We start from the raw sequence: 22,497 nt of genomic DNA on the forward strand, positions 1-22,497 counted from the left end.
GAATACTCCCTTTGTCCAGTGGATCCACGCAGTAGAGGCTCCCTACCCATCAGTCACTTAGTAGCCATGTAGGTTATCAGATCAACTGTTGCAGTATTGTAGAGCTTGTGTTCAAGTAACCCTTCTTTTATATAATAATGGCCCCACAGCTCAAGAGTAGTAATACCTGCAATTCAGATATGCCAAAAAGAAAACATGAAGTACTTCCTTTAAGTGAAAAGGTGAAAATTCTCGACTTAAAAAAAGAAATTGTATGCTGAGGTTGCTAAAATCTACAGTAAGAATGAATCTTCTACTGAAATTGTGAAGAAGGAAAAAGAAATTCAGTTTCAGGCATCCACTGGGTGTCTTGGAACATATCCCCAGTAGATAAGGGAGGACTACTGTACTCTGCTTACCATCAATGAGGATAGCTGCACATAGAGAAAATGCAAGAATAGAGTAGATGAGAAGACAGATGAGTTGAGATATTGAGATTAACTAAAATCACAACTTAGTACATGAATTCAGAATTTCTAAATCCAGAGAACTGTTCTATCCTGTTTAACTTAATTCAGCCCATATAAAAAAGGCCTGAAGAGCTCACCGACATGTGTCTATATTGTAAGAATTTATCCTTGTTTAAGCTTTAAGAAGCAATATGCTAAAAAAACAAAAAACAAAAAATATGGGAATGCCTGCTCCTCTATCTACAAATACATAGCCTGTTGTTTCTCCTTTATCTTAGTCAATCCTTTCCTTTCTGGCCTAGTTTCCTATTTGGTTTAGAGGGAGAGTTGTTTTGTAGTTTTTAAAATCCCCATTTCTTGGGGATTAAAGTTAGCTCAGTCAGTTGGAGCACAGCCTTACAACACCAAAGTCATAGGTTCGATCCCCATACCAGCCAGCTGCAAAAAAACAAAGAATCCTCCCGTCTCTTACCCACCTTGGTTTTTTCCCTTTCCTCACTAACATTTGTCTTAACCCATTAACAATGGACCTTGGCCATCCAGAATTCTCAGGTTAAAAAATTCAAAGTTTTCAGAAATAGCTGAAGATTTCCCAAAATGATCTCTTCTATTGCCTCATCTCTTTTATAGAGCTTCCCAGATATATTTACAGAATAAACTTCTCTACTCTCACAAGAAGAGTACCCTGAACAGATTTCACATTTTTCAACATGATTATCAATTATGGCGACTTGCTAAAAATACAGCTGTGTATACTGTAGGAAACAGATCTGAATTGTTCACAGCAGTCGATCTGAAACTTACTTTCTTTAAAAAGCTTCTAAGTCACCTTTAAGCTCTGGTTATTGCCTGTCCATAAAAACGAAGTGACAGACAAGTAGCTACAGATGCTCCTGAAGAGTGTTATATGGCTTTCCTTTCTATTTTTCTTTTTTTTCCTGACCGGTAAGGGGATCGCAACCCTCGGCTCGGTGTCGTCTGCACCACGCTCAGCCAGTGAGCGCACCGGCCATCCCCATATAGGATCCAAACCCACGGCCTCGGCGCTACCAGCGCTGCACTCTCCCAAGTGAGCCACCGGGCCGGCCCTTTTCCTTTCTATCAAACTGGTGTCTCTTTTCTCCTTTTATAGCTCTTGAACTTCTAGGTGTATACTGACAGCCAATCAGAGAATCTTTTCTTTCTAAAGCAGAACTCTTCCAGAAAAGATTTTAAAAGGCTAGTCCATGAATAGTTGTGACTCGACCTTATTTACATTTGGATTAATTACATATGTGAAAAAGCACACTGTTCCCACTCTTATTTAAAGAGGGAACATGTGAAATACTTTCCTTTCTATCTTAAAGAAAGAACATGTATTACACAATCAAAAACTCTTGAACTAAATTGAGTTTAAATAAATTTTTTTTTCCAATGAAGCTTGATAGGCAGGCAGCAGCTATGTGTTCTTCTTCTATAAGATTTCACTATGCTAACCCTGAAAAGGATAACCCTGATATTAGATGATAAATCCAGAGTACTTGCCTTTCCAGTCTTCTCCATGCTTCTGTAACTAGTGCTTGAACTAGCGGGTCATGGGCCTCAACAGCAAACCTCAATGAAAACAAGAGAAAATAATTCTCCATACACGAACATTTTTAAATCACTAAAAACACATGCAGTACCAGCCAGCCACCAAAAAAAAAGAAAAGAAAAGAAAAAAACCCATGCAGTAAGAATTACAATGCAAAGTGAATCTCAAGTAATTTTGCTCTTCTATAGGCAGTCTTTATTTCTGTATTCTAATGTCTTTGTACAGCCTAACAAAAATCTATACTTTATCCCATGCCTCACTCTTTTATCTGTTCATTTCAATGCCTTCCACCAAACAACAAAAATGTTCAATAATACATTTTATGTTAAAAGTACACATAATATGTAGTACTTTGTTCTGATTACAAAAATATTTTTATAAGAGGAATTTTGTAAAATACAAAAATATGCTAACAGTCACCAATCACCTTAGTCATTAAGTATTCTCTTCATGTACCTGAGAAAAAACCTTGTAACCTGAAAAAGACCACCAATAAAGTAGGAATCATCTATTTCAGTCTAACATCAATTCCCAATATAAGTAAAACCTTAACTTCCTTCCTATGAATGCTGATTCCCTAATAAAAACAACTGCATCTCTGACTTGTGTAATGTTGACATCAACAGCTACTTAAATAACCTTGGAAGGCTGGATTATCATGTGAAAAAATACTGTTCTTCTACCAGTGAGATTAATAAACAAACTAATTGTAAATTTTTTGTTTTTTCCCCTTGTACACTTGCTGAACCTTTATTCAGTGAACCCAGTTCTCATGAAAGTTGTATTTCCTTGCAAACGCTGTAAAATTTATTTTCTTAATGCTCAACTTTATCTCTGAGTTTTCCTTTGACACCAAGGAAACCTTTTGTCCATGTAACATTTGCCAATCAATCACCCATGGAATATAATTTATAAAACACTGTTATCAAATATAAAGGAATCTAAAAATAGTTCTATTTCCTTTTTCTTTTTCTTTTTTCTAAGAGCTATTAGAAAACAACCTATTGTACCAATAGCTTCTAGAAAACATATCTGTCATTAATTATGAGAGCCAAGAGATTATAAACAGGTCAACAAATTTACAATTTACTAATTGCTGATTGTTATTAGGCTCATCTGATCTAATCATTTATATTTTATATCCTCAGTATCTTTAGCCAACCATATTTCTACAATATTCCACAATAATCAAGTTTCATGTACCCAAAGTTAACCATGTCTATTTTCATGACTGATTATAATTTAATTTTAAAAACTGTAATAACAGCATAGGTATCAAAGAATATCCTCCAAACGTCTTTAAAATACTATATCAGATTATCAGGAAAACTAGTTAGTGGGAGAAAAAACACATTGTTTTTTATTTTAAAGAGATTTTCAGAAAGTTAAAACATAAACTATCATCATTCCCATAAAATCTAAAAGTAAATTACTTACTTTTGTGTGATGTATAACACATTCACCAGGGTATCATCATTCATTAGTTTGACTTTATTTGTAGTTAAATTATGAAGAGTAGGAAATTGGGGATGGTCTCTAACACTCTTAACATTTTTTAACAAGCTGGTCTTCTGCTTTTGAAATTGCCAAAGTATACTAAATGCACATCCCACTTGCTTTTCTGAAAGTGTGGCTTTGTTTCTTTCAATAAGATCAAATATTTGCTCTTCATCTGTACATTTATTCATCTGGATAATTAATGGTTCACAGCTGAAGGGCCGAAACTGAAACACTCTCCGGGAGAACGGACAAATGGCTCTTAGATGAAGCATGTTTGTAACCAATGACTCTAGAAAAAAGATATCTTTTCATTTACATCACAAATTTTCCTGGGTAAAGAAAACCATCTGCTCCTAGTAGTTAGACCCTATTTGCCAGTATAAAAATAACTGTTTTTCCGTCATGTATTTTGTTTTCATTATGATGACTCTAAATCCATTCCAACATGGAGCATCTGTAAAGGAATTAGTTTTAAATTGTTATGCTTATACCATTCATATCAAATTAATTCCAAAATTCAAATTAAAGTAACAGGGTTTTTTCTGCATTAACTAGAGGCTTTGTTCTTATTCTGAACCAGACAGCAGGAATTGATCCAAACCAAATGTCCAGAAAAAGGAGCTTCTTTCTGTGCCCCATTTTAAAAATGTGTAAGCCTGACATTTACATAGTTTTCATATTGACAATAAAAGCAAAAGAAAAAAAAAAAAGAACCCAAGCTCAGAACTGTCTTTTTAAATAAGAGTAAAGTTGTTTGAAGTAAATAAACATATCACCTTTAAAATTTCTAAAGAGAGTAGCCATAAGATCAAGGGTCTCTATCCCTGTACCAGCCAGTCGCCAAAAAAATAAAAAGTGAAAAAGAGCAACGATTCATTGATTCATTCATTTGGTGGTGGCCAGTAGAGATCAAACCCTGGACTTTGGTGTTATCAGCACCATGCTCTAACCAACTAAGTAACCGGCCAGCCAGTTACCATTTGAAAGAAATATTAAGAAATCAAGCAATGTTTCAAGATATGTTGAAGCAATATAAGAGCTACAGATAATTTTGAAAAAGAATAATTTGCTTTAATAATACATTATAAACGTTTACACTTATAATTGAGAAACAATGAAGTTGTGGACTAACGGGTACAAAACTACGCTACCTACCGTAAGTTAATCATTGAGCAGAATATGCATGTCACTGTATCCCACAAACATGTACAAGTAAACGTTAAAATAAATAATAGCAATAATAATTGAGAAGCAATAGTTAGAAAAGCTGGGACTAAAATCCTATCATCTAACACTTCTGCAACATGTTACAACTTATAAAGAATGTTTTAAATACATTATCTCATTAAATTCTCTCAACTAACCTTCCAGGTAGATGTCATCATTTCCATTTTACACGTAATGAAAACTAGGTTCTAAAGGTTAACAAAACTGCTCTAGTACTAGGGAAGCTGGCACTACAAACCACTTCTTTCCACTTTTACAGCCTCATTACATCAACAAACCAACAAGTGGTTGTTGCATCTATGGTTCTCTATGGCTATGCCAAGCTGTCTGTTCAAGCGACAGTACTGGCTATTTTATTGCAATCAGAACAGCATCCTGACCCAAGCTGACCTTGGTCACACACCTACATGGAAAGCCCTGCACAAAGCAAAGGTTTCCTCCAGATACTATGCATCCACAACTGAAAGTGTAGGCAGGTCAATGGTTACAATACAAAGTTGTCGAGTCCTCAGCTCTTCCCCAGCTGAGTCTTGGGGAGGTCATTAACTAAAAAAAGGGGCGTTGGAACTGCGAGAGACACGTACCGGTTATGAACAGGCGCGGTGCAGGGTAGCAGTGACACGGTGTGCGCGTGAAAGGCACTCTCAGCGCCGGAAACGCAGGAGAGCTGGGCAGATGAGTGAACGCGCTTCCCCACGCCCTGCCCCAGTCCTCGTCGCTCCAGAGAATCCAGTTCCCAGAAGGAGGCTTCCCTTTCTCAGCCCAATCCTGTTTAGCCGAATGATGACGTGCTGGGTAGGAAAAGAAAACCCGCCGCCGCCACCTGGCCCTCACTTGCCAGCAAGTTCCTCCCTCAACGCGCGGCAACTTTCCTGGAGGATTCTGAAGTCAGGAGTATTCCTGGTCCGCAACGAGGGACGCGACAGGCTCGGTTGTCTCGCTCACCCCTCATACCCCAGGGTTTTTAGCCTCTTTTCGAGAGACATCGCCTTTCTCTTGGTAGTCGGCTCCCAAACCAGGAAGAAGTGCCGGCGACAGCACCGTGCCGGGCGGAAGGCAGCAGCCGGCCACACTACATATCCCAGGGGGCGACGCGGCCAGGTCGGATGGACGTCGCGACCTCTTACTGAGGACGTGGTTCCTCAACGAGAGGCTCCGGGGCACGACGGTACGTACTGAACTGTGGAAGGTGACGGTCCTTTACATGAGTGTTTCTCCGCTATTAAGGTTTTTTTCCAGTCCTTGGAGGACTGATATGTTTATAATATACAAATAAAAAATAATACGTATAAAAATGACATTAGAAAATGTAAACATGGAAAAGACACGTACGAATTTTGGTTTATTATTTTCAGCATATATGAAATAACTGTCAAGTAGTTATCCCCATACCCACCAGCCGCCAAAAACAAACAAAATAATACAAATTTTAAAATAACACAGCATAACAACTATTTACTTAGCATTTACATTGTTCTAGGTATTATAAGTAATCTTGTTATGATTTAAAGTATATCGGAGGATATGTGTAGGTTATGTGCAAATACTGTACTGTCCCATTTTGCATTGGTATCCGCGGGGGCGCGGGGGTGGTCAGGAGCCAATCCCCCTTGGATGCTGAGGGACGACTGTACATACCATACAATTCACCACTTTAAAGGGTACAGTTCAGTTACTTTTAGTATATTCACAGAATTGTGGAACTATCACTACCATCAATTTTACAACATTTCCATAACTTCAAAAAGAGGGCTGGCCAGTTAGTTCAGTTGGGTAGAGCCGATAACACCAAGCCCAAGGTTCAATCCCTGCACCAGCCACTCCCCAAAAAAGTGAAAAGGAAAAAGGCAAAAACCCTGTAACCATTAACGGTCACTCCCCATATCCTAGGCAACCATTAACCCCAGACCACACTTGGGAACTAGATCAAATGACAATAGATTTGAGGTTAAGGGTGATCTCAATGCACAGAGTAGAAGGGCTTTTCAAACAAATGTGAGAAAAAGCAGAGTTGATATTAAGTCTTGAAATTAGATAGTTCGAGTCCTCCAAAATGTTGTTCTTTTATAAAATTGCTTTGGCTGTACAAAGTCATTTGCACTTCTCTATACATTTTAGAATAAGCCTGTCAGTTTCTGCACAAAAAAAAAAAAAAAAAAAAATGTTTTAAAGCCTGCTAAGAAAAAAAAAAAAAAAAAAAAAAGCACAGATGAAATAGCATGATCTGTGCCAACACTCTCCAGTCAAAAACCACCAGGAACACACACACCTATAGTTAAAGTTGGATTTATTGACTGGTTACAATGAAGCAGAATATACCCTAAGGTGTATCTCAGTAAGGTGCTCGTAAGACCCTATTATAGTATTTTGTCTTGTGTTAAGTGATTTGGGGAGAATTTTAGAGGGGCTTCTCTTGACTGGATGCTGTGAGTAAGCAAGGGTAATTCTATTATTGGGTATTTTAATAAACTTTATCTAGAAGGCAGCAGGAATGAAGTGAGGTTAAAGCTATAATTGAAAAAGCAGCAGCAGTCACCTAGCCAGAACAATTAGGCAAGAAAAAGAAATAAAGGGCATCCAAATTGGAATAAAGGAAATTAGATTGTCCCTGTTTGCAGACAACATGGTCTTATACACAGAAAGCCTAAAAGCCCCCAAAAAACCCTTTTAAAACTGATAAACAAATTCAGTAAAGTTGCAGCATATAAAATCAACATACAAAAATCAAAAGCATTTTTGTACACCAATAATGAGCAAGATGAAAAAGAAATCAAGAAAGCAATCCCACTTACAGTAGCTACTCACTCCCCCCACCAAATACCCAGAAATTAATTTATCTAAGGAGGTGAAATATCTCTACAAGGAAAACTATAAAACACTGATGAGGACTGGAAGAATTAACGTTGTGAAAATGACCATACTATTAAAAGCAATCTACAGATTCAATGCAATCCAACAATGGGGCGGCCGGTTAGGTCAGTTGGTAAGAGTATGGTGTTGATAATACCAAGGTCCAGGGTTTGATCCCTGCACCAGCCAGCTGCCAAAACAACAACAAAAAATTCTTCACAGAAATAAAAAGAATTTTTTAAAATTCGTATGGAATCACAAAAGACCTCGAATAGACAAAGCAATCCTGAACAAAAAGAACAAAGTTAGAGGTATTACACTACCTGACTTCAAAATATACTACAAAACAAAACAGCATGACACTGGCAAAAAAACAGACATGCAGATCAATGGAACAGAACAGAGAACCCAGAAATAAAGCCATGTATTTATACCCAATAGATTTTTTGACAAAGGCACCAAGAATATTCATTGGGGAAAGGACAGCCTCTTCAACAAATGGTGCTGGGAAAACTGGATGCAGAAGGATGAAATTAGACCCCTATCTCTCACCATAAAAAAAAAAAATCAACTCAAAATAGAATTAAAGACTTAAATGTAAGACCCCAAACCATAAAACTACAAGAAGAAACATAGGGGAAAATCTTCAGGACATTGGGCTGGACAAAAGCTTTTTGAAGAGGTCCTTCAAAGCACAGGCAACAAAAGCAAAACTTGACAAATGGGATTATTGCTTCCACACAGTAAAGGAAACAATCAACAGAGTGAAGAGACAACCTGCAGAATGGGAGAAAACATCTGCAAACTATGTATTGAACAAGAGATTAATTTTCAGAATATACAAGGAACTCAAACAAGTCAATAGCAAACCAATCTGATCAAAAAATGGGCAAATGAGAGCTGAACAGACATTTCTCAAAAGAGGACATACAAATTGCCAACAAGTGTATGAAAAAATGCTCAACGTCACCAGTCATCAGGGAAATGCAAATCAAAACCACAATGAGCTATCTCACTCCAGTTAGAATAGCTATTATCGAAAACAAAATAAATAACAAATTCTGGTGAAGATGTTGAGAAATGGGAATATACTTGGTGGGAATGTAAGTTACTGCAACCATTATGAAAAACATTATAGGGGTTCCTCAAAAAACTAGAAATGGTTTCCCACAAACCAGGTAAGGGGGAAAAAAAAAAAACTAAAAATAAAACTACCATAAGATCCAGCAATCCCACTACTGAGTATATATCCCAAGGAAAGAAAATCAGTATGTTGAAAAGATATGGAATAAAGCTAAGTGACCACCAGCAGATGACTGGATAAAGAAAATGTGGTATATATACATAGTGGAATACTACTCAGCCATAAAAAAGGAAAGAAATCTTGCAGCAACATGGATGAGCCTGGAGGACATTATGTTAAGTGAAGTAACCCAGGCACAGAAAGGGAAATACTGCATGATCTCACTCATATGTGGGAGCTAAGAAAGTCAATCACATAGAAGTAGAGAACAGAATGGGGGATACCAGAGCCTGGAAAGGGTAGGGGAGAGTGGGAATATTGAGAGGTTGGTTAACAAATACAAAACTATACCTAAACAGGAGGAATGATATCTAGTGTTCTATAGCACTGTAGGGTGACTATAACAACAGTTTATTGTATAGTTTGAATTGGTTGAAGAGAACATTTTATTTTATTTTATTTTATTTTGTCGATATACAATGTGGTTGATTATTGTGGCCAATTACCGATACCTCCTTACCTCCTCCCTTTCCCCCCACCAACAATATCCTTTCTATATGCTTGTCGTATCAATTTCAAGGAATGGCAATTGTTATGTCTCCCCCCCCCCTCCAGTTTTGTGTGTGTGTGTTTATTTATTTTTAGATCCCACAAATAAGTGGGAACATGTGGTATTTCTCTTTCTGTGCCTGACTTGTTTAACTTAATATAATTCTCTCTCGGTCCATCCATGTCGTTGCAAATGGCGATATTTCATTCTTTTTTATAGCTGAGTAGTATTCCATTGTATAGATATACCACAGTTTCCGTATCCACTCATCTCATGATGGACATTTGCCGACATTTGGGCTGGTTCCAACTCTTAGCTATTGTAAAGAGTGCTGCGACGAACATTGCGGAACAGGTATACCTTTGACTTGATGATTTCCATTCCTCTGGGTATATTCCCAGCAGTGGGATAGCTGGGTCATATGATAGATCTATCTGCAATTGTTTGAGGAAACTCCATACCATTTTCCATAGAGGCTGCACCATTTTGCAGTCCCACCAACAATGTATGAGAGTTCCTTTTTCACCACAACCTCGCCAGCATTTATCGTTCAGTCTTTTGGATTTTAGCCATCCTAACTGGGGTGAGATGGTATCTCAGTGTGGTTTTGATTTGCATTTCCTGAATGCTGACTGATGTTCAGCATCTTTTCATACGTCTGTTGGCCATCTGTATATCTTCCTTAGATAAATGCCCATTTAGCTCTTTTGGCCATTTTTTAATTGCGTTGCTTTTTTTTTTTCTTGTAAAATTGTTTGACTTCCTTGTATATTCTGGATATTAATCCTTTGTCAGATGTATATTTTGCAAATATTTTCTCCCACTCTGTCGGTTGTCTTTTAACTCTGTTGTTTCTTTTGCTGTGCAGAAGCTTTTTAGTTTGATATAATACCATTTGTTTATTTTTCCTTTGGTTGCCCATGCTTTTGGGGTCATATTCATGAAGTCTGTGTCCAGTCCTACTTCCTATATGTTTCTCCTATGTTTTCTTTAAGAAGTTTTATTGTTTCAGGGTGTATATTTAATTTTTTGATCCATTTTGAGTTGACTTTAGTGTATGGTGAAAGGTATAGGTCTAGTTTCATTCTCCTGTATATTGATATCCAGTTCTCCCAGCATGATTTGCTAAAGAGGCAGTCTCTTCCCCAGTGTATAGGCTTGGTGCCTTTGTCAAAAGTCAGATGTCTGTAGGTGTGTGGGTTGATTTCTGGATTGTCTATTCTATTCCATTGATCAGTGTGTTTGTTTTTATGCCAGTACCATACTGTTTTGATTATTATAGCTTTGTAGTATAGTTTCAAGTCAGGTAGTGTTCTACCTCCAGCTTTATATTTTTTGCTCAGCATTGCTTTGGCTATGTGTGGTCTTTTGTTATTCCATATAAATGTCTGGATAGTTCTTTCCATTTCTGAGAAAAATGTCAATGGAATTTTGATGGGGATTGCATTAAATTTGTATATCACTTTGGGTACTATGGACGTTTTCACAATGATGATTCTTCCAATCCAAGTGCATGGGATATCTTTCCATCTTCTTGTATCCTCTCTAATTTCTCTCAGCAGTGGTTTGTAGTTCTCATTATAGAGATTTTTCACATCCTTGGTTAACTCAATTCCTAAGTATCTTATTTTTTTGGTGGCTATTGTAAATGGGCAAGCTTTCTTGATTTCTCATTCTGCATGTTCACTATTGGAGAATAGAAATGCTACTGATTTTTGTGTGTTGATTTTATATCCTGCTACTGTGCTGAAATCATTTATCAACTCCAAGAGTTTTTTTGTAGAGGCTTTAGGCTGTTCAATATATAGGATCATGTCATCTGCAAACAGGGACAGTTTGACTTCATCTTTTCCAATCTGGATGCCCTTTATTTCCTTCTCTTTTCTGATTGCTCTGGCTAGTACTTCCAACACTATGTTGAATAGCAGTGGTGAGAGTGGGCATCCTTGTCTAGTTCCTAAAGAAATAGCTTTCACCATTTCCCCATTCAGGATGATATGGCAGTGGGTTTTTCATATATGGCTCTAATTATGTTGAGATACTTTCCCTCTATACCTAACTTATAGAGGGTCTTTGTCATGAATGAATGTTGAATTTTATCAAATGCTTTATCAGCATCTATAGAGATGACCATATGGTCCTTGTGTTTGATTTTATTAATATGGTGTATAACATTTATTGATTTGCGTATGTTGAACCAACCTTGCATCCCTGGGATGAATCCCACTTGATCATGGTGAATAATTTTACATACGTGTTGCTGTATTCTGTTTGCTAGTATTTTAGTGAGGATTTTTGCATCTATATTCATCAAGGATATCGGCCTTTTCTTTTTTGGTTTTCTTTTTTGGTTGTATCTTTACCTGGTTGTGGTATCAGGATGATGTTTGCTTCATAGAATGAGTTTGGGACATTTGTGTCTGTTTCAATCTTTTGGAATAGTTTGTAAAGAATTGGTGTCAATTCCTCTTTGAATATTTGGTAAAATTCTGCTGTGAATCCATCTGGTTCTGGGCTTTTCTTTGTTAGGAGGCTTCTGATAACAGCTTCAAACTCCTTTATTGTTATTGGTCTGTTCAGATTTTCTACGTCTTCATGGCTCAGTTTTGGGAGCTTGTGTGTGTCCAGAAATTTATCCATTTCCTCCAGATTTTCAAATTTGTTGGCCTATAGTTGTTTATAGTAGTCTTGAATGATTCCTTGTATTTCAGATGAATCAGTTGTAATATCGCCTTTTTCATTTCTAATTTTTGTTATTTGAATCTTCTCTCTTCTTTTTTTAGTTAGCCATGCTAATGATTTGTCAATTTTATTTATCTTTTCAGAAAACCAACTTTTTGATTCGTTATCTTTTGTATTGTTTTTTGGGTTTCAATTTCATTAAGTTCTGCTCTGATCTTAATGATTTCTTTCCGTCTGCTAACTTTAGGTTTGGATTGTTCTTGTTTTTCTAGTTCTTTAAGGTGAAGTGTTAGGTTGTTCACTTGCCATCTTTCCATTTTTTTGAAGTGAGCATTTAATGTGATAAATTTCCCCCTTAGTACTGCTTTTGCAGTATCCCACAGGTTTTGGTATGATGTATCATTATTTTCATTAGTTTCAATAAATTTTTTGATTTCCTGCTTGATTTCTTCTTGGACCCATATGTCATGAAGTAGAATGCTGTTTAATTTCCATGTGTTTGTACAGTTTCCAGAATTTCATTTGTTATTGATTTCTAGTTTTAATCCATTGTGGTCTTTGAAAATACAAGGGATAATTCCAATTTTTTTGAATTTTTTGAGACTTGATTTGTGACCTAATATGTGATCTATCCTGGATAATGATCCATGTGCTGATGAGAAGAATGAATATTCTGAGGTTGTTGGAGGGAATGTTCTGTAGATATCTGCCAATTCCAATTGGTCTAGAGTACTGTTTAGATCTTGTGTTTCTCTGCTGATTGTTTGCCTAGATGTTCTGTCCAATATTGACAGTGGGGTGTTCAGGTCCCCTGCTATTATGGTATTAGTGTCTATTTCCTTCTTTAGGTCTAATAGTTTTTTTATAAATCTGGCTGATCCGACATTGGGTGCATATATATTTATGATTGTTATGTCTTCTTGATGGATGAATCCTTTTATCATTACATAGTGTCCCTCATTGTCTCTTTTTATGGTTTTTAGTTTAAAGTCTATTTCATCAGATATAAGAATAGGTACTCCAGCTCGTTTTTCATTTCTATTTGCATGGTAAATCTTTTTCCATCCTTTCACTCTTAGTCTATGTGAGTCTTTACGGGTGAGGTGGGTCTCTTGAAGGCAGCATACAGTTGGGTCCTCCTTTTTAATCCAGTCAGCCAGTCTGTGTCTTTTGATTGGGGAATTTAAGCCCTTTACATTAAGAGTTGTTATTGAAAAGTGTTGATTTAATCCTAGCATTTTATTGATTATTGTTTGGTTGTCTTAGGTGTCTTTTGTTCCTTGCTTTCTGATTTACTGTTTGTTTTCTGGTTTTGTTGGTTCCTTGGGTTGTAGATAGCCTTTTTGTTTGTTTTATTTTTCACTTCATGAATGCCATTTTTATCATACTAGTGGTTTTGATTTTTCTTGGGTTTTTATGGCAGTGGTAGTTATTTTTCAGGAACCAAACCCAGTACTCCCTTGAGAATTTCTTGTAAGGGTGGTCGTGTGGTGGTGAACTCCCACAGTTTTTGTTTGTCTGAGAAATATACTATTTGCCCTTCATTTCGGAAGGATAGCCTTGCAGGATAGAGTATTCTTGGCTCGCAATCTCTGTCTTTTATTATTTTGAATATATCATCCCATTTCTTTCTGGCTTTTATGGTTTGTGATGAAAAGTCTGATGTTAGTCTGATTGATGCTTCTCTCTTTCAGCTTTTAAGATTCTTTGTCTTTGAGTTTTGCCAATTTGACTATTACGTGTCTTGGAGAAGACCTTTTTGGGCTGAATACTTTTGGGGATTTTTGAGCTTCCTGAATCTGAAGATCTGTGACTTTTCCTATTCCTGGGAAGTTTTCTGCCACTATTTTGTTGAATATGTTTTCAATGCAATCTCCTTTTCCCTCCCCTTCTGGAATACCCATGACTCGGATATTTGAGCGCTTAAGGTTGTCTGATATCTCTCTCAGATTTTCTTCAATGCCTTTGATTCTTTTTTCTTTTCTTTTTTTTTTTTTTTTGTCTTCTTGTGTTATTTCAAACAGCCCATCTTCAAGTTCAGAGGTTCTCTCTTCAGCTTTCACAAGCCTGCTGGATAAACTCTCCATTGTGTTTTTTATTTCACTGAATGAATTCTTCAGTTCGGCAAGCTCTGCTACATTCTTTTCCAGGGCAATGATTTCCTTGAATATTTGTTCTTTCAGGTCCTGTATACTTTTCCTCATTTCATCATGTTGTCTAGGTGAGTTTTCTTGTATCTCATTCGGTTTCCTTAGAATTATCACTCGAAATTCCTTGTCAGACATTTCAAGGGCTTCTTGTTCTATAGGATCTAGAGCTTGAGAGTTATTACCCTTTGGTGGTGTGCTTTCTTAATTTTTCATATTTCTGGTATCTTTTCTTTGATGTTTAGTCATTGTGGCAGGGGGTTTCATTTTCACAGTCCACAGGTTTGACACTATTGTCTGACTAGGAAGTTGCTGAGGTTGCCAATTTGGTATGGCTACCTCAGTGTCTGCTCAGTTGGCCACTAGTGCCTTGCATGTGTGGTTGCCTCGGGTCTTGGGCCTCTCTGGGGAGCCACCTCTCTGGTCAGCATGGACTCGGCCGGGCTGCTGGGTCATGGGGTGGTACCGCAGGATATGTGGTCTCTGCCGAGCTTCCCCCTCCCCTGCTGGACATCTCTCTGTTCTGCACGCACTGGGCCCGGCTGCTGGGATGCATGGAGGCACTGCGGAGTGTGTGGTCTCTGTGGAGCTTTTACTTCCCTTGCTGGACGTCTCCGTGCTCCGTGCACGCTGGGCTGGGCTTGGGATGGGGCTGGGTGGCCGCAGTGAAGCCTACCTGCTGGATCGCGTGGCGGCTGCACAGGACGTGTGGTCTCTATGGAGCTTCCACCTCCCGTGATGGATGTCTCTCTGCTCCGTACGCACTGGGCTGGGCTGCTGGATCGCGTGGCAGTGGTGTGGTCTCTGCGGAGCTTACACCTCCCCCGCTGGACGTCTGCCTGCTCTGCACGCCTCTTCTCTCCTTCTCAAAGACGTTTTCCTTGGTCTTCCTCCAGACTCTTCTGCCACAACCAGGGTGATCAGGTCTCTTCTGTGCTCAAAACTCTCCAGTGACTACCCATCTCCTTGAGTAGAAGCCAAAGTCCTACCATGGCCTCTGCTGTGGATTGAATGTCTGCACAAAATTCAATGAAAAGGAGATTTTTGAATGCTCCTAACACAAAGAAATGATAAATGTTTGAGGTAATGGAAAAAACAGGGGTTACCAGGGTTTCTGGGGAGGAGGGGGGAGGGAGGGATGAATAGGTGGAGCATGGAGGATTTTTAGGGCAGCAAAACTATTCTGATAGTGTAATGGTTAATACATGACATTATGCATTTGGTTAAACCCACAGAACTGTTAACAGAAAGAGGGAACCCTAACGTAAATCTTGATTTAATAATAATATATCAATATTTGTTCATAACTGTAGCAAATGTACCACACTAATGTAATATGTTAGTAGGAGAAACTATGTGTTGAGGGGGAGGTGTAGGTGAGTAAGGGAACTATCTGTACTTTCTGCTCAATTTCTCTATAAACCTAAAACTGCTATAAAAATAAACTCTCTTACTTAGGAAACATAAGCAGCAGCAGTCACTCATATTAGAAAGGATAGGCCAATGTGTGGTCACTTTTATGGTTTGGACAATGTTCTTGTTTTTCTCCGAGTTCAGACATAATTATGGAATGGTCATGTTTTTGTCTTGATCCATCACAGAGAGTGGCTGTTATGAACTGAATGTGTCTCTCCCAAATTCATATGTGAAACCCTACCCCTTTCCATGTAATGGTATTAGGAGGAGAGGCCTTTGGGGTGTGCCCTCATGAGTGGGATTACTGCTCTTACAAGAGCTTGCTTCCACTCTTGCTCTCTGCATGTGAGGATACTACAAGAAGTTGGTAGTCTGCAACCCAGAAGAGGGCCCTCACCAGAACCTAACCATGCTGGCACCCTGATATCAGGTTTCCTGCCTCCAGAACTATGATAAATAAATGTCTGTTGTTTATAAGCCACCCAGTTTATGGTATTTTATTATAGCAGCCTGAACTAAGACAGTGACCTTGTCTTATGTTGGTGATCTGTGAAATTTTTACATCAGAGAAGACCAAGGCCAAATTGTGAGTGCCAGACCAAATGCTGCCTACACTAGGCCTGATAGTGCCAGCACAGTTTCTTCACTGTTTGGGGGCTGTTTCCTTTTCACCTATTTGTGGAATTGTAAGGGGAATGGCCTAAGGAACAAATGCCAGCAGCTAGCCTTCCTTTGGAATCTAGCTGGGATAAAGAAACCCTTTTTGTTTAGTTACTATTAGTGACTTTTTTCTTAACTTACCATCTACGGCCTTCATAATATACATATTGTATACAAATCATACCTTAGAATAAAACTAAAATAATAATTTAAACCCACAACCACCATTAAATTTTATGTTAGCTTACGATTTAAATCCTCAACACCATCAAGATGCATAAGAGCTAACAAGTAGTTAGAAGGCGGCTCTTAATTTTCCCTTAGCTTAGTTCAGTTGGTTAGAGTGTGGTGGGGGTAACACCAAGGTAAAGGGTTTGGATCCCGTTACTGGCCAGATGCAAAAAAAAGAAAAAAGAAAAATTCTCTTTAGTGAATGTCACTGCTCTTTAGCCAAAGACCAGGTAGTAGTCCATTCCTATTGCCTATAACAAAATACCTGGAACTGGGTGATTTATAAAGAAAATGAAATTTATTGCTTACAGTTTCTGAGGCTGGGAAGTCCAAAGTCCATCTGGTGGTGTCGACAGTGACCCAGGGGGTTCACATTGCAAGATGTGGAAGCAGAGAGAGCAGAGAGAGACAGACAGACTGTCTTCTTTTAAAGCCTTCAGAACCATGCCCCTGACGACCATTTTTAATCCATTCACTACTGCATGGTCCTACAATCCAATCACCTCTTTAAGGCTCCACCCTTCAATTACCAGAATAGGACTTCCCACCCTCTTAACAGTCAAAGTGAGGACTAAGTTTCTAATATATAAAACTTGGGGGACACAACTTAAGCCTCATCGAGTTTTGGGGGGACATAATTCAATCCACTACAGACCATCAGGAACCTGCAACAGAATAAGTTAGGTTCATTATTTGTTGATTGTTGCAGCAAGGGAGAATGTACAAGGTAGGGAACCATGGGGCAGCTCAGCAGAAGAGTGTTAGAAAGAAACTATTGAAGGATTTGTGCTTTGATTGGGTTATTTTGGGGAGGACCTAACGATGAAGAGGTTTACTCTATCTTGGGTGTTGTCAGGAAGCAGGGTAATTCTATGGTTGGGCATCTTAATAAATCTTAACTATAAGGAAGGCAGACTAAAGTGGATATAAACCTGTAATTGGTAAAGCAGTAACATATACTCATTTAGTGAGAGGGGAATATTTGGTATTTTGTGTTGCAGTGACATGGCCTGATCTTGATTTTCTGAGAGATTGCTTACGTCCAACAGGAACACAGTATGATTTAGCTGTAAGAGTCATATTAGTTTGAAATAACATTGAAGTTTAGTTATGAACATTAGATCAATTTCCCCAACATTAGAGATTGCTTTTTTATTTACCTCCCAAATTAGTTTGAACCCTTTTTCTCCTGGAATAATTTTGCCAGTAAAACAAACAAACAAACAAACAAAAGAATGTGTATTTGTCGGATGTAACACCAAGAGCACAGGCAACAAGAGGAAAAAATAGATAAACTGGACTTCAACAAAGTTAAAAATGTTTATGCATCAAAGGACACTATCAACAGAGTGAAATGGCAACCCATAGAATGGGAGAAATGTTTGCAAATCATATATCTGATAAGGGATTAACATCTAGAATATATAAAGAACTTCTACAATTCAACAACAACAACAATAAAAACAACTTAATTACAAAAATGGTCAAAGTACTTGAAAAGACATTTCTTCTAAGAAGATACACAGATGGCCATGGGCACATGAATAGATGTTCATGCAAATCAAAATCACAATGAGATACTATTTCACACACATCTATTAAAAAAAAACCCCAACAAAACATAAGTGTTGCCGAGAACACAGAGAAAGTGGAACTCCTGTGTACTGCTGATGGCAATGTAAAAAATAATGGTGGTGGGTAGTTCCTCAAAAAAATTAAACATAGAATTATCATGTGATCTAGCAATTTTACTTCTGGGTACATCTTCAAAAGGATTGAAAGCAGGGACTCAGAGATATTTGTACACCAATGTTCACAGCAGTATTCACATAGCCAAAAAGTAGATGAAATTCAAGTATCTGTGGACAGATGAATGGATAAACAAAATATGACATATACATACAATGGAATATTATTCAGCCTTATAAAGGAAGGAAATTCTGACACATGATGCAACCTGAATGAATCTTTTTTTTTTTTTTTTTTTTTGATGGCTGGCCAGTACAGGGGTGGAAACCTAGATCTTGGTGTTAGCACCATGCTCTAAACAACTGAGCTAACCAGCCAGCCCTTCAACATGAATGAATCTTGAAGACATTACCCTAAATAAGCCAGTCACAAAAAAAGACAAATAATGAATGGTTCCACTTCCAAGAAGTTCCCAGAGTAGTCAGTTGATAGAGACAGAAAGTGGAATAGTAGTTGTCAGGGGCTGGCGGAGGGAGTAATGAAGAGTTGTTTAATGAGTTGCAATTTTGCCAGATGAAAAGAGTTCTGGGGGGCTGGCCAGTTAGCTCAGCTGGTTAGAGCGTGGTGTTGATAACACCAAGGTCAAGGGTTTGGGTCTCCTTACCAGCCAACCGCAAAAAAAAAAAAAAAAAAGAAAGAAAAGAGTTCTGGAGATTGATTATATAACGATGTGAATGTGCTTAACACTGCTGAACTATACACTTAAAAATGGTTAGTGGAGTAAATTGTGTTATGTATATTTTACTACAATGTGAAAAAAGACAAAGAATTAAATAAATAATGCCCAACCTCACTGATAGTCAGGAAATTGCAATATAAGACAATACCATTCTTTCACCCATTCAATTGGCAAAAACTAAAAAGACTGAAAACAAACTCCATGGGCACAAATAACCACTCTCATACAAACTTTTAGTTCTACAACCTTTCGGGATGCTAATCTAGCACTATATGTCACAATTAAAAGTGTATGTGACTCAATAATCGTACTTCTGGCTATCTTTCCTGAAGATTTATAAGCATCAATACATAAGGATATATGTAAAAGTATTTTTATTGCAGCATTTTTGTATTAACCAAAACTCAAAATAACTAAAATATCACACAGAAGAATGGCTGGATAAATTATGGTATAACCTTACTATGAAATGGTATATAGATATCAAAAAATTACCATACTGACCAGCCATGAAAAAGTATATATAATTATATAAAAATTATATAAAATTTATATATCTCTAATATATTTTTTATGCAAACAAAAGCAAATTTCAGATTAATATGTGTGGTGTGATTTCATTTTTTGTTGCAGGAAGAAGGGAAGGAGGAAGGGAGGGATGTTAAATAAGGGTTTTTAATGCTAGTATAGGAATAGACAAGTATCACTGGATACCTCAGGGGAATGAGATTGAAAGGGATTGGGCAAATTACTAAATTTTAAACCTTTTCCACCATTTTTGTTCCCTCTGGGCCCCCAGTGTATTGGACTGTGCCCGCCCATATTGAAGGCAGATCTTTCCCACCTAGTCCACTCAGGCCCACATGCTACTGTCTTCTGGAAGCACCCTCATAGACACACCCAAAAAGCTTGCTTTACCAGGTTTCTTAGTATTTCTTAATCTAATCAAGTTGACACCTACAGTTAACCATTACAGATAAATACTGCTATCAACTATAATGAATAAAGCCAAACATCAGTGGTTTAACCCATGACATTCGACTTCTCAGTCACACCAAATTCCAATGTCCATGTCTCTGGTCAGCGGAGGACTTTTCTCCACACAGAGATTCAGGGAACTAGGATTCTTCCATAAGTCTGCATGGCCTTAAAACCCTCTGGATCCAGCTAATGAAAACAGGAAGAGGGCATGGAAAAGGAACAGTACTTGATAAACATTTTGGCTTGGATGCAGTACAAATCATTTCCACTCACTTTCCACCGATAAAAAATATTCACATATCCTTATCTAGATGCAAGGGGGGAACTAGAAAATGTAGTTCATAGCAGGAGAGACATTTCCCAGTGACATCCCTTGCTATGTAAGGGGGAGCACAAGTTTTGTGGCTGTCACTGCTATGCTAATCAAAGACTTCTCTGGCAATTGGAAACAGCCGAGGCTCAGGTTCTTAAGATGTGAAGTCACTTCTTGGAGAAACCAGTCTAGAAAATAAAGCCAATAAATAGAGATAAGTAGGGCTGGATGGTTAGCTCAGTTGGTTAGAGCACAGCCTTGTAACACCAAGGTCATGGGTTCAGCCAGCTGCAAAAAATATATATATATAAAGAGAGAGAGAGAGAGAATTAGACAAGATAGATATCCAGTGTACTCTTTCTTTTCTGTATTGTTTATCCATTGCTGTGTAACAAATTATCCCAAAATTTACTGGCTTAAAACAATATTTATTATTCCAGTTTCTGTGGGTCAGAAATTAGGAAGTACTTAGCCGAGTGGTTCTGGCTCACAATTTCTCATTTGATTGCAATCAGATGTCAACAGGATCTGTAGTCACCTGAATCCTTAATTGGGTCTGGAGGATCTGCTTCCAAGGTGGCTCACTCACATGGCTTTTGGCAAGAAGTCTCATTTCCTCTCTGGCTATTCTCAGGAAGCCTTATGACATGGGCGCTAACTTACCCCAGAGTGAGTCATCCAAGAGAAGGAAGAAAGAGGAAATCAAAGTGCCTTTTATGACCTAGTCTCCGAAATTACTCACTGTCACTTCTGCCTTATTCTACTGAGTAGAAGCAAGTCATATAAAAGAATTTGTGGACATATTTTAAAACTACCACTATCACTTTTGTTTCATGAAGCAATACATTCCCCTTTTTACCTAAGCTGGTTCAAATTGGGGCTCTGAATCCTTAAAATAATTGAATAACAATATATGTCACATTTTCCCTAGAGAGCACTGGATTTGGAATTAAAAGACTTGCTTTGTTATTTACCAACAGTGTGTTTAAGCAAGAGGCACTTATTCTTCCTGAGCCTCAATTTCTTCATCTGTAAAACAAGGATAATAACCTATATCACGGAGTTGCTGAGAGAATTTTAAAAAACAACAAATAGGGCTGGCCGATTAGCTCAGTTGGTAGAGCGCAGTGTTACACAAGGGTCAAGGGTTCGGATCTCCTTACCGGCCAGCCGCCAATAAAGTAGACAAACAACAGCAAGGAACTTTAATGCCCTTTGTAATTTCCTCCTCTTGGTTAATTACTGCATTTTAAAACTTGTATCCTAGCATTAACTGTAAGCTCACTGAAGGTAGGGCTTCCTTCCCAAAACCCTGGAATGGAAAAATAAATGTTTATTAAATTCAGCACTTTATTTTACGAATGATACGGTATTCCGACGGTTACAAACGTTCCCAGTCAACTCACATGTAAAGTATTACGTTACCTGTAAACCAGGTACTTGAAAGGAACCAAAATCCTAGAATTCCAGGGAGGGCGTGATGACGCAAGAGAAGGAACGCCTGGAGATGTCGTCAACCAATCCTTGACGCACTTCCGGCGCGCCGCTTTCCCTCCACGCCGGGTCTGGGCTGTGGGGGAGGGAGGCGGTTAGTGGGCTTTAGCGCCTTTTCTGGCGGGTAGATTTGAAGCGCTTTAGACGATTGGACCCAAGGAAGAGGAAACTCTACTAGTGCAGGTAAGTGGCGCGATGCTCGTGTTGTTTTAGTGTCGTCATTTGCAGCAGTTCCAGGGTACAAGAGCGGGAACGGTCGGGGGAGAGGGGCGGAGCTGGCGCGGCAGGCCAGGCCGGGTTAGCCGTCTTCCTCTCAAGGTATCGGGGCTGCTTGGGCCCAGAGGGGGCCCCTGAGGACTGCGGCGGTGGCATTGCAGCTGTGCAGCTGGAGAAGGCTTTCAGCCGAGCCTTCGGGGCCTGTGAAACGGCTCTTGTGCCAGCCCCCGCCCTCCTCACTCGGGCCCACACCTCCCTCCCTGACGCATTTTGCCGCACAAGCTGTAATATGGCGGCAGCGACGGCGGCCTGAACTCTAGGGAGCTGGGTTGATTTTGATGCTTCAAAATCGTAAGATTGAGCAGTACTGCGGGGTAGGTGGGAGGGTTGCTGCGGAAGGGGGAGGCGCAACCCGATGTCCTGTCAGGTTAGGGTTGCAGAGTGGCGGGCGAAGAGCCTGAAGCACAGGGAATAAAATTGAAAACAAGCATTCCTCCTACTCCGACCTTTTCCTTTCACAGGACAGCGGCTGTCGTG

General features: G+C 38.7%; 2 protein-coding genes across 6 annotated transcripts in view; one reads left to right on the forward strand and one right to left on the reverse strand.

Annotated features, from left to right (window-relative positions):
• FASTKD1 (FAST kinase domains 1) overlaps window positions 1–22,497 on the reverse strand; it is a 55,114-nt gene that overhangs the window by 28,157 nt on the left and 4,460 nt on the right. The window contains exons 3-8 of the mRNA XM_063085747.1: window positions 21,987–22,350; window positions 21,676–21,820; window positions 5,704–5,929; window positions 5,334–5,517; window positions 3,460–3,826; window positions 1,974–2,042 (exon numbers count right to left, since the gene is read on the reverse strand). Of these exons, the coding sequence (XP_062941817.1) occupies window positions 1,974–2,042; window positions 3,460–3,826; window positions 5,334–5,517; window positions 5,704–5,929; window positions 21,676–21,820; window positions 21,987–22,350 (1,355 nt within the window). The remainder of the gene's footprint in view (window positions 1–1,973; window positions 2,043–3,459; window positions 3,827–5,333; window positions 5,518–5,703; window positions 5,930–21,675; window positions 21,821–21,986; window positions 22,351–22,497) is intronic.
• The window catches only part of PPIG (peptidylprolyl isomerase G), a 40,634-nt gene continuing 39,957 nt past the window's right edge, over window positions 21,821–22,497 (forward strand). For 2 of the 5 annotated variants that reach the window (XM_063100841.1, XM_063100848.1), the window contains exon 1: window positions 21,821–21,927. The gene's annotated coding sequence lies outside the window, so the exon portion shown is untranslated. Of the gene's footprint in view, window positions 21,928–22,029; window positions 22,063–22,241; window positions 22,335–22,497 lie in introns of those variants that run through there. The other 3 variants (XM_063100867.1, XM_063100859.1, XM_063100854.1) reach the window with 3 other exon arrangements.

Source organism: Cynocephalus volans, chromosome 1 (genome assembly GCF_027409185.1).
Source record: "Cynocephalus volans isolate mCynVol1 chromosome 1, mCynVol1.pri, whole genome shotgun sequence".
Lineage (NCBI taxonomy): Eukaryota > Metazoa > Chordata > Mammalia > Dermoptera > Cynocephalidae > Cynocephalus > Cynocephalus volans.